Below are 12,254 nucleotides of genomic sequence, written 5' to 3' on the forward strand. Positions count from 1 at the left end.
CCTGGGATCAAACCTCATGCCAGGCTCCACACTCAGCAGGGAGTCTGCCTGAGGATCCTCTCTCCCTCTTCCTCTGCTCCTCCCCCTGCTCATGCACACACACACACACACTCTCTCTCTCTCAAATAAATAAGTCTTTTGAAAATATAAAAATAGATGGGGGTATAAAAGCTATTGCCATTGGCTGCAAAATTTGGTTAGTGTTTTTTTGTTGTTGATGTTCTGTGCATAGAAGAAGTTTTGTTTTAACTCATGAGTTCTGCTTTGCTTTCCCTAAAGGCTCTCCTAATAATTGCAAAAGGTTCTTTAAATGTTTCCTTTTACTGATGGTAGGTAAAGGTAATGTAATTTAGCCCAAGTAGCATTTACTTCAAGGATCATTCAGATCTCCCCACTTGCTAAGTATATTAAGATAAGAAAGTGATAAAAAAAGATAAGAAAGTGATAGTTATTCATAACAATTTATATTAGAGCAATATGCATTATTAGCAAATACCTTTTAAATTATTTTCAACTCTTAATAGTTGTAAAGATTTAAGTTGATGCTCTTTGCTTATTTAACTTTGAGAACTTTTTGGTTTTTTGTATAATGGTGAGGGTACCAATCACTTAAGAATATTCTCAGGGAAATATGTTGTTAGAAAATATATAGATAAAATGAAAAGTAAGATAAAAAACTTGAATTAAAACAGAAGAATAGAATTTAATAATTTAGATCATGACCTTTTAATCAAAACTAATAAACTAAATATGGACTTGGAAATATGGTCATAAAATTATTATGGTTTATTGTATAATAAAATCTCATTTGTCTGTTGTCTCTCCAGCTCTCATAGCAACCATCCGACTAAACGGTTTTATATTTTTAAGAAGCATTCTGGAACTCTCAGGTAACTAGTTGATCTTTTCCATTCTCTCTTTTGAAAAATTACAGTAACTTCTTTTTAACCTGATGCTTAAGTATGCAGTTTGGAAAATGAATGGTTACTACCAGACATAAGACAGTTCTATTAATTATATCATAGATCAAAGAGGAAGTAAACCTATGTTTTCTGGCTAACTTTGTTTCAGTGGTATTAGGCATTAAGATGAAACTTTCATGGATTTGCATTATAAAATAAAAAAATAAGGCTCTCCAACGATATTTGAAGATTAAAAAGATGTTTAAGATATCTAGTAAGTTGAATAACGCTGGTTTTGATCAATATATAGCCTTCATAATTCTTAGGGTTTTTAAAATTTTGAAATAAGAGTGCACAACCTGTTTACAAAAGGAATTGCTGATGAACATTTCTAGGCATTGATGGTTAACTTTTGATTATACTACACACCATTGGCTCAGAACCCACTAAGCATCATTTTTTCCCACATTCTTCTGATTTCTTTTGACTTCATATTCCTTTGTTTTAATTATTTTGCTCACATTGTCATTGCTATTTGAAATTGCAGTGCTAAGATCTTGGTAGCACCAGGCTAAGACAAAGACTTAAATTTAGCCAGTACTTATTTTGATGCTTTGGCTTAGTGGGAAAGTGGAGGAAGGGATGATAGATCTCAGGATCTTTGTGTCTATTATTCTTTCTGCTTTATTGACTTTTCCCTAGATACCTGCATGGCTAGCTCTCTCACCTCCTTCAAGTCACTAGTCCAGTGAATGAGGCTTTCTTTGACCACTCCATTTAAAATAGCATTCTTGGGGCACCTGGGTGGCTCAGTGGGTTAAAGCCTCTGCCTTCGGCTCAGGTCATGATCCTGGAGTCCTGGGATTGAGCCCCACATTGGGCTCTCTGCTCAGCAGGGAGCCGGCTTCCTCTTCTCTCTCTACCTGCCTCTCTGCCTCCTTGTGATTTCTGTCTGTCAAATAAATAAATAAATCTTTAAAAAATAAAATAAAATAGCATTCTTTCCCCAGGGCCCCATTCCCACCAGTCCCTATCTCCCTTTATTGGTTTATTTTTCTTCACTTTTTACTTTCCAGCATGTTGTATATACTTCACTGTTTTGTTTATCATCTGTGTCTTCTCACTAGAATGTGTATGGTTTGGATATTTGTCTATGCCAGATGTTTTACTGAGCATTGAATAGTGCCTGACACATGGTAGGCTTTCTGTAAATATTTTGAGTAAATTAGTATATATGTTGAAAATTACATATGTGGATGGTGTTGGACCAACAGCTCATAGGCAGAGGAAAGTTTGATTCTATTGTAAAAATATATTTGTGCTATTTTTAAAATATTACTAAATTCGAGGAAGTAGAATTTTACTGAAAAATTTTATAAGAATGAAAAGGATTTATTAATTATAAAGATTAGAGAATTTAATTTGATTTTTACCTCACTGTTGTCAAGCTCAGTTGTGTGCTTGGTGCTTGATTCTTGAATTGATTCTATGACTTTAAAGAGCAGAGATGCTTTTTTCTTAACTTGGGTGGGCCTCATATTTAAATAGAAAGTTGATTAATTTCTGTGTATGGGGCATAGCATATTTATAATTCTATAAAACAGTAAATTTTGTAATTACTGTTTTGTTAAAATACAATGTTTATTTTTTATTTATCATGCACCTATTACTTGTAACACAATGTAGCAGTTCCCCTTAAGTTGACAGTGATGAAGAAGGCTTGGTACCAACCTTCAAGGAATGTACAATTTATGATAAGGTGTGAATATAAGTAACTACAGTCATATAAGAAGACTCATAATAAGTGCTGTGTTAGTTACTGATTTCACAGGGAGGAGAGACTTCTACTAGAAGAAGCACAAGGGCATTCTAGTTGGAGGAAATAGTGTAAGTAAAAGTACAGAAAGGAAAGAGCAAAAGCCATACGCAGTGAATGACCAGTAGTGCAGTTTAGATGGAGCATGAAGTTTATGTAACGTAGTATTAAGATCAAAGTCTGGGGGAATAGTTTTGAGCTCAGATCTGGATTGTGGAATCCTTGAAAACTAAGCTAGGGAGTTTAGACCCTTTGGGGAAATTCTTGGTGTTGAATCAAGGAAGATCAATGTGAAGGATATAGGAGGTAAAATGTAGCTACCTGAGACACATGGACTGTTTAAGACTATTATGGTAGTTAAGATTGATTTATTAAGAATCTGGGTTAAGGTGATGAAGTTTATCACACTGTTTAAGAACATGGACTCTGGGGTGCCTGGGTGGCTCAGTGGGTTAAGCCTCTGCCTTCAGCTAAGGTCATGATCTCAGCGTCCTGGGATCAAGCCCCGTATCAGACTCTGTGCTCATCGGGGAGCCTGCTTCCCCCTCTCTGTCTGCCTTTCTGCCTACTTGTGATCTCTGTCTGTCAAATAAATAAATAAAATCTTTAAAAAAAAAAAAAGAAGAAGATGGACTCTGGAATCAAAGGACTCACTTCAAATCTAATTTTGGCCTTGGTAGATTATTAAACCCAATCCAGTCCTTTATAAAAAAGGAATAATTTTAATATCTACCTCTTTGGTTTGTTGTAAGATTTAGATGATATGTCTAAAACCCTCAGCCCAGCACAGAGTTAAGTGCTCAATAAATTGTTAATATGATAAAATATTTGAAATACTTTTTGAAAAAGATAAGTTTGAGCCTTTGGTTGGGAGCATGACATCATCAGAGAGATTAGTTAGGAAGAATGGTTTTCAGGGGTGGGGAGGAAAGTACAATTTTAGCTTATGAAGATCATTTTTGATGTGCCAGCATGACAGCCAGGTATAAATATACAGCGGGCTGTTAAGACTGGAGCTGCAGTAGGAGCACCTGGGTGGCTCAGTCAGTTAAACATCCAACCCTTGGTTTCAGCTTTTGTCATAATCTCATGGATCTTGGGATTGAGTCCTCCTCAGCGGGTAGCTCAGCGGGGCAGTCTGCTTGAAAGATTCTCTCCCTCTACCCCTACCCCTAATCTCTCTTAAAATAAATAAATCTTAAAAAAGAAAAAGACTAAATCCACAGTGGGGAAGTCAATCTAAAGTAGGCTACTGGTTTTTATTCCTATCCAAGTATCCAGTGACTGTAAAAGCATGGTTATGCTTGTTAACTGACAGATAATAACAATAATTAAAGTACATTATTAATTTTTAAAACCTTCCCATTTTTTTCTAATTTTATCACCACTAAAATAAGATACCAGGTTATAGGCTCCACAGAGTTTACCCTCTTTTTCGTTCACTGTTGTATTCACAACACCAAGGAGTATGGAGTGTGTAAAGAAGGTCCTCAGAAAATGTATATTGAGGGGCTCCTGGGTGGCTCAGTCAGCTAGGCAAAGCGTCTGTCTTAGGCTCAGGTCATGATCCCAGGGTCCTGAGATTGAGCCCCACATCAGGCTCTCTGCTCAGCGGAGAGCCTGCTTTTCTCTCTCCCTCTGCTGCTCCCTCTGCTTTTCTCTCCCTTACTCACTCTCTCTGTCAAATAAGTAAAATCTTTTAAAAAATGTATATTGAGGGGCGCCTGGGTTGCTCAGTGGGTTAGGCCTCTGCCTTCAGCTCAGGTCATGGTCTCAGGGTCCTGGGATTGAGCCCTGCGTCAGGGTCTCTGCTTAGCGAGGAGCCTGCTTTCCCCTCTCTCTCTGCCTGCCTCTCTGCCTATTTGTAATCTCTCTCTGTCAAATAAATAAATAAAATCTTTTAAAAAATGTATATTGAATGAATATTATATCCTTGCTTTCCAAATGGACAAAGGCACAGAAAGAATGTGACTTGCAGAAGCTATACAAATTGTTAGTGGAGCCACAGCTGGGTTTTAGGTCTCTTAACTCCTGTCTTTTAGCAACCAATATGAGAGGAAACAGTTTACAAAGCACTGACTGTTAGCATAACTTAAACATGGCTCTGTCATTTTCTAGAGTCCCATTTCAGGTAAATCAGGTTTATATAACAAAATTGGAAATAGATGGTCATGACACATAAAAACCAAATCAAGAGTTGTTACATGGAAAAATAATAATTGAACTTCTAGATGGACTTTCATAAAAGATAAAAAATCTTTGCTTTCTTTTTATCTTCATAGGGGCATTACTCTAGTGTGCCTTAAATGTGACTTCCTAACTGATTCTTCTGCTTTAGACCGCATGGCTAAACACTTGTGTCAACGCAAAACTCATACTTGCCAAGTTATAATAGAGAATGGTATGTATATATAATTGTGTTACTTTGAATTTCTTTTTTTTAGTAACATAAATTGTATTATTTGTTTCAGGGTACAGGTCTGTAATTCATCAATCTTACACAATTCACAGCATTCACCATAGCACATTCTCTCCCCAGTGTCCATCGCCCAGCCACCCCATCTCTCCCACCCCCTTCCCCGCCAGCAACCCTCAGTTTGTTTCCTGAGATTAAGAGTCTCTTATGATTTGTCTTCCTCTCTGGGAATTTCTTATATTTATTCCAGTATTCTTGATCAGCCACAATATGGGCTCTTCTGTATTAAGTTAATAGTCTTACTCATTATCTATACCATTTTAAACGTAAAACACTTCTAATTTCAGTTCCCGAAAGTACCTCAACTTCTGAACCCAATTCTGAACCCAATTCTGAACCCACTTCTGAGTAAGTTTAATTTTCATTTGGTGCATTTTTCTTTGATGTATTTTAGCACTGTTGCATTTTTAAATGTATCATTAATAGAAATGAAAAATATTAAAGTATTTTGTTTTTGTTTTTGTTTTTAAAGCCGCTTGTTGAAATAGATTCCTGCTCTATGGAGCTCGTGCAACCTGGTGCAAGACAAGTTGGAATTTCCTAAGTTCAAAGTTCTGAAGTGTTTTCTTACACAAAGGCAGTTTCCTAAGTTCAAACTTCTGAAGTGTTTTCTCACACGAAGGCGGTTAAACAGCCAAGTTCATGACACTAGCTCTGATTCAGCTCTTTTCAGCTTTCAGATGGCACTAGATTCTTATTCCACCTTATCTTTGTGTCAGGTTAACATATCTTAACATATGCTTTTTTCTCCAGTTGGCTTTCTCCAAAAATAACTTTTGTTGCTATGGTCTTTTTTTGCTTTGCTTAAAATAATTTGTGTTTTTCTCTGCTGTACTTGCCTTCAGAATATTGCATTCCAAATGACATGGCTATTCATTTTCTTTGTCTGTTTTGTCTGGTTTCTTAATTTCATTTTTAGGTCAGATAGCTGTCTTTTTCCTCTTTCCTTGTCTGTCATTGTTCTATTTTTCGTATTTTTCAGATGCAGAAGCAACACAGAAATTTCAAAAAATGTCCAGGATACTCCTGGTCAGTGTCCCCCTTCGATGGACACAACTGATGCCTGTTCTCTCTTTCCAAGGAATGTGAATTATTTGACTGTGAGACCTCCTCTAGATTGTGGCCTTAAGAAATCAGACCTTGGGGAGAGTCCCTTCCTTCATGACTGGCCTCCCATAAGGCTGATACTAATTTGGCCAGAGATGACCTCAAGGCCCACCAAATTGAGCACAACTTCCCCCTGGAGGCTTTGGTTCTTGAACTTATATTTATGGGTTCATTCTAACTAAGAAAGACCCATCAAATCTGTGCTTCAACATCCAAGTTGAAGTTTAATCATTTTGGCTGCTGCCCTTTAATATTTGTCTAGTATGCATGCAGTCCAAGGAATATAAAAACTGGTTGTGTAGGGAACCAAGGTTACTTTCATGTTCTTGGAAAACAAGTTTCTAAAATTACAGTTCCAAAGTTATAGTTATTTGTACCGTCATTTGAAATTTTATCCAGTATTAACCCTAGGAGTTTTCAGCAATACTAATATTCAGATTTTTTAAAGTTCAATTTTATCTTGGTTTTATGTTGTCCTTCACCAAATTTATTAATGTGTGTTTTGTTATGTCCACTTTTATCTCTCCTCTTTTTAAAACTTTTGTTTTGTGTTTGTTTTGTTTTGTTTTTAAGAACCTCAAGAAATTCTTTAGAATTCTCTACAAATTTCATGTAGCTACCTATTGATAGCTTCTAGATTTGGGTAATTATTCAGACCGTTAGACATTACTACATCCTCTGTCTTGGGATTATCATTATCTTAGTGATTATGAGTTTAAAGACATAAAGAATTGGCAAAAAAACACTTCCTACAGACCTTAAAATAAATTTTAAAGTTATGTTTCTGTACATCTAATACATATCTTCTTAGCCATTAATGTAATTCCTTTGGATAAAGATAATATATTCAGAAAATATTGGGACCAAAAAATGCACTTGTTTCTTGCCCATATATATATAGATGTATATTTTTTTTATTTTGGTGTTTGTTTATTTTGGTTACATTGAATATAGATTTGCTGAACAGTTTGATGTTATTACTTATTTTTTTAATAAAATTTGTATTGGTAAAGTGCCTCAGGAGTTATTCATGTAAAAGCTGTTAGATTTTATCATGTTAGTGGGAGCATTGCTTTGCTTCTTACATGGAAGCCTGATTACTTGGCCTACAGACTGAGAGCTTTACCAAGTGCATCTTGCAGTCTTTCCTCCAGCACAGTTATAAGCTCACTATGTATATTTTACTAATTTCTTGAACTTCAGAGACTGGCAAAGTACCTTTGTGATCTTTAATAACCATTAAGGTGGTCAGGCTCTGAAGTTGTTTGACTTAGTCATGAGTAGTTTTTTCATCTTAACATCAGAACTTGTGCTTTGTACTTAAAATTGTACTTTGAAACTGTCTCAGTCCCTTTGGGCTGCTATAATAGAGTATCACAGACTAGGTATCTTATGAACAACACAAATTTATTTCTCACAGTTTTAGATACTGGAAAGTCCATGATTGAGGCACTGGCAGATTCAGTGTCTGATGAGGACCCACTTCCTGGTTCGTAGAAGGATATTGCTATATCCTCCTGGCAGAAGGGGTGAGAGAGTTCTCTGGGGTCTAATTTAGGAGGATACTAATCCCACACATGAGGGTTCCGCCCTCTTGATGCAGTCATCTCCCAAAGGCCACACCTCCTAATACCATCACAATGGGGATTAGGTTTCAACATATGAATTTAGACATTCAGCCTATAGCAGAAACATAATGAAAACCAGTTTCAGTGACCAGCTCTTCCGTAGTCTACTTCTTATAATACATAGTCAAAAAAGTTGAATCCATTAGTTTTCATTTTCCAGACTGATTTCTGCTGTAAATGATTTTCCAAAATCTCCAAAAGTGTTGTTTCTTAGTAGTGTTTCTACTACTATTTGTTTCTTAGTAATAGACTTGGCAATGTTCGAATCTTTATTTCTGTGTCAGTCCCCAGAATGATTCTTCATCTACCATCTATTTCTCCGTTTTTTTTTTACTTTTCAAAAATCATAATGAAAATATATAACATGACTTTTGCCGTCTTAATCATTCTCAAGTGAAAAATTCAGTACTAATTACACCAAGTTTGGTCCAGATATAAATTCTTTGTGGTTTCAATATAGATTCTCTTTTTATATACAGATATTTCCCCTGGCTCTGTTATAGTTTGAGAATATGATAAACCACATTGTTGCTATAGCAGTATTTTAGGTGGGGGTACATCTTTTTGTTCTTCCATAGAATTCTATTTCTGACAGTATGTATTAGGTTCATTTTCTTAAAGTAAAATACTCTTAAAGTTCTGTGTCCTGTAGCACCATTTTTTTTACTTTCTTTAAATAAAACATTTCAAACAGTAAATATTAAGCTTGCTTATTATAGCTAGTTAGTTGACTTTTGCTTATTATAGGCAGTTAGTTGACTCATTGGTGCAAATGAGTTTTAGTTTGACATTTTGATCCCATTATCCCCAGGCTTTTCTAACTAGTTCTTTCACTTGATTCAGAAATAGCCATCTCTTGCATTTGTGCTTTTTAAAAGGTTACAGCTGAATAAAATTGGTGATTGGCTCAGTTTCAATCCATCCCCATTCTTAGAAAACTAACTTCTGAACTACAGAGACAGTTTCTTGCTCCTTTTTGCCTCACTTTGCCAAAACATCTCCTTGGGCCTCACTTACTTGTTCAGTAAATACTTATTAAGCACTTACTATGTGCCTAACACTATTCTAGGTGCTGGAAAAGACAGACTGAAATCTCTTCCCTGGTGGAGCTTACATTTCAGTGGTGGAAGACAAGACGTAAAAATTAAGAAAATTAAGTAGTATGTTAGATGATGATCAATGCTATGGAGAAAAATAAAGTGGGCAAGGAGGATGGTAAGTATGGGCTGGGGTGGGGAGGTCGCCATTTTAAATTTGGTGGTCAGGATAGGCCTCTGCGAGAAGAGGACATTGAGTAAAGACATGAAGGAAGTGAGGAAGTGGGCCACTGGCTTATCTGTTGGAAGAGCATTCAAGAGAGAGAACAGCAAATGCAAAAGTCCTGAAGGGAAAACTGGAACCCTCACACATGGCTGAGGGGAACGTAAAATGGCTCAGCAACTGCGGAAAACAGTTCAGCAGTTCCTCAAGACGTTAAAACAGAATTACCATATGACCCAGGCATCCTGCTCCCAGGTATATATCCAAAAGAATCTAAAGCAGGGACTCATACTCATACGTGCATGTTCATGGCGGACTACTCACAGTGGCTGAAAGATGGAAAGAGCCTAAGTATCACCAGCAGATGAAGGAATAAATAAATTGTAGTGTATTCATTACAGTGGAGTGATATTTAGCCATAAAAAGGAATGAAGTACTGATTCATGCTACAAGGTGGATGGACATCAAAAACATGCAAAGTGAAAAAAACCAGTTGTAAGAGATCACATATTGTATAATTTCTTTAATGCGTAATATCCAGAATAGGTAAATCCATAGAGATGGAGAGCAATTTGGTGGTTGCCAGGGGTGGAAAGGGCAGTGGGGAATGGGGAGTGACTACTTAATGGGTACAGCATTGACCTTGGGGTGTGATGAAAATGTTTAGGAACTAAATAAAGATGGCTATACAACATTGTGAATATACTAAATGCCACTGAATTGTTCACCTTAAGATGGTTGACTTTTTAATTTTTGATTTTAAGGTATGTGAATCCCACCTTTAACCAAAAATAAAAACCCTTAAGCTTAGCAAATTAGGAATATGAAAAAACCTTTTTAACCTAATGTAATAAAAATCAGCTAACATAACGATGAAAGGTAGAAAGAACAAGTCCTGAAGTAGGATCTTGCCTACCTCAAGGAACAGCAACAAGACTGTTGGAGCTACAGTAGAGTGGGGGCTGGATAGGGGAGGGTATCGTAGGAGATGGCACCTGTGAGGTAATGCCTCCTAGGCAATTGTAAGGATTTGGCTCTCATTCAGAGATAAGAAGCCATTAGTGGATTCTGAATGGAGAAGTCTTTTCTACCTTGGTGAAAAACAAAACAAAAAAAAATTCTCTCCTTTTTTTTTTTTTTTTTTAAGTAGGCTCCATGCCCAGTGTGGACCCCAGTGCAGGGCTTGAACTCATGACCCTGTGATCAAAACCTGAGCTGAGAGCAAGAGTCGGACATTTAACTGACTGAGCCACGAGGTGTCCCCACAAAAATTTTTTATTATAGTCTGAACAGGATAACCCTAGCTGCTGTCTTAAGAACAAGCTGCAGGGGACCAAGGGCAGAGCCAGGAAGATGAGCTGGGAAGCTATTGTAATAATCCATTTGGGAGTTAATAGAGGTTTAATTAGGATCATGAAAGTGTAGGTGATAAGTGGTTCAATTGAGGGTATATCTTGAAGGTTGAGCCAATAGAATTTGCTGATGGTTTGGATATGAAGTATTGGAGAAAAAGTGTTGTGGACGGTACAGTCATTAGCCTTAGCAACTGGAAAGGTGATGTTATTAACTGAAATGGAGAAGACTAAAGGAAGAGTAGATTTGGGAGGAAAAACGAGGACTTTGATTTGGGACACGTTAGCATTTGGGTTGCCTGATAGATATCCTAGTGGGAATGTCCCAGACATCCTGATGTGTGAGTTTGGAGTTTAGAGAAGTCCAGGCTGTCAGTAACCTTTAAATTTATTAAAGAGTCACAGGACTATGAGATCACCAAGGAATAGAACAGGGATAGAGAAAGGACCGAGGTCCACCGACCGAGCTCCAGGTCATGCTAACAATAAGAGGTTAGAGAAATGAGAGGAAATCAGGAGAGGAGACTAAGGAGTGGCTGGTATAAATTGTTAGGAGAAAATTAATTCAGAGTGCCACATACGACTGTCCCTAAGAGCAGAAACAGGGACTCTTTCAACATTGAGAGAACAAAATATCCCAATTACTCCTAGCCCTGGTTAACTCCCCTCCTGGACTCTTACAAAAGTAACACTCTTCTATTTGTCCAAAAGAAAGTATCTAGATCTGGAATGAATGTCCATAATTTGTAAATGGTCTGCAGTATAAAGGTGCCATGGCCAAATAAATGTAGGAAATACTGGATTACAGTTGCATAGATTCTTTATTATGGGATTGTTCAAGCTACATGTGGTCTTTGGTTCTCTAGGAGAATTTAGTGAGCACTTACTGGATCCTGGAATTCCCACCCCCACCCCCATCACTTAATAACTTCTAAGCCTTCATCTCCAGAAGATACAATGTAGAGAATGCTGACCTAGATTAATTATTGTCTGATTTTCTGAATTGAAAAACAAAAAATAGTTGAATGAGGACGTTGACTAAGATGAACTTCTAGACATTTCATTCATGTTCATGAGTCATTTGTAAGGTGGCATATGTAGCTGGAGGCTAGTAATATCCATTTTCATAGTCTTAGAAATCATATCAGGAAAAAAATCATGTGCTCATTTTTATGTCTGTAAGACCTCAGAAATACGTAACTGGAACAGACCAGTAATTTGTGTTGGAGGGCATTGTCATCTTACATCATTTTAAACTCCAGAAGCTTCAGACTCTTACCGTAATAATGTCTAGCTTCTCTCTACAACTTATGTTTAGCTTATCTATCCACCACTCGCCTACTTTTCTTGAAACCATTACTATCTTCAGCCTATTATTAAGGAGTTTCTTACTCTGTAAAGTTTACTTGCTGCTTAAACTGCTTCAAAAGATCTTCCTTGATACTAAGATTTTGAGCTTCAGTACTGGACTCCAGAGTAAACCCTCCCTATACCTTCAAGGGGCAGTGTGGTTGGGGGTGGGTGGGGGGCGCTATGAGTCCAGGCTCTGCAGCAGACTGCCTAGGTGCGGTGGGGTTCCTACCCTACCAATGACTAAATGCATGTGACTTTGAGCTCTGTGTCTCATTTGTAAAAATGCAAATGACAGCGCCTACTCATAGGACTGAGGGAATTAAATGATTTCATAGTGTGTGTTTAGCAGTTGGAATGGTG

The 12,254-nt window shown here is 37.1% G+C and overlaps 1 protein-coding gene across 4 annotated transcripts in view; it reads left to right on the top strand.

The window, feature by feature from the left end:
* The window catches only part of ZNF280C (zinc finger protein 280C), a 66,723-nt gene extending 56,801 nt beyond the window's left edge, over window positions 1–9,922 (top strand). For 3 of the 4 annotated variants that reach the window (XM_045068059.1, XM_045068061.1, XM_045068060.1), the window contains exons 17-20: window positions 828–890; window positions 5,001–5,119; window positions 5,482–5,542; window positions 8,999–9,922. In XM_045068059.1, coding sequence (XP_044923994.1) covers window positions 828–890; window positions 5,001–5,119; window positions 5,482–5,542; window positions 8,999–9,077 — 322 coding nt within the window. In that variant the 3' untranslated portion in view covers window positions 9,078–9,922. Of the gene's footprint in view, window positions 1–827; window positions 891–5,000; window positions 5,120–5,481; window positions 5,543–5,666; window positions 7,314–8,998 lie in introns of those variants that run through there. The other variant, XM_045068062.1, reaches the window with a different exon arrangement.
* The last annotated feature ends 2,332 nt before the right edge of the window (window positions 9,923–12,254 follow it).

The sequence above is a fragment of the Mustela putorius genome, unplaced genomic scaffold, assembly GCF_011764305.1.
Source record: "Mustela putorius furo isolate JIRA1106 unplaced genomic scaffold, ASM1176430v1.1 tig00003899_pilon_pilon_pilon, whole genome shotgun sequence".
NCBI lineage: Eukaryota > Metazoa > Chordata > Mammalia > Carnivora > Mustelidae > Mustela > Mustela putorius.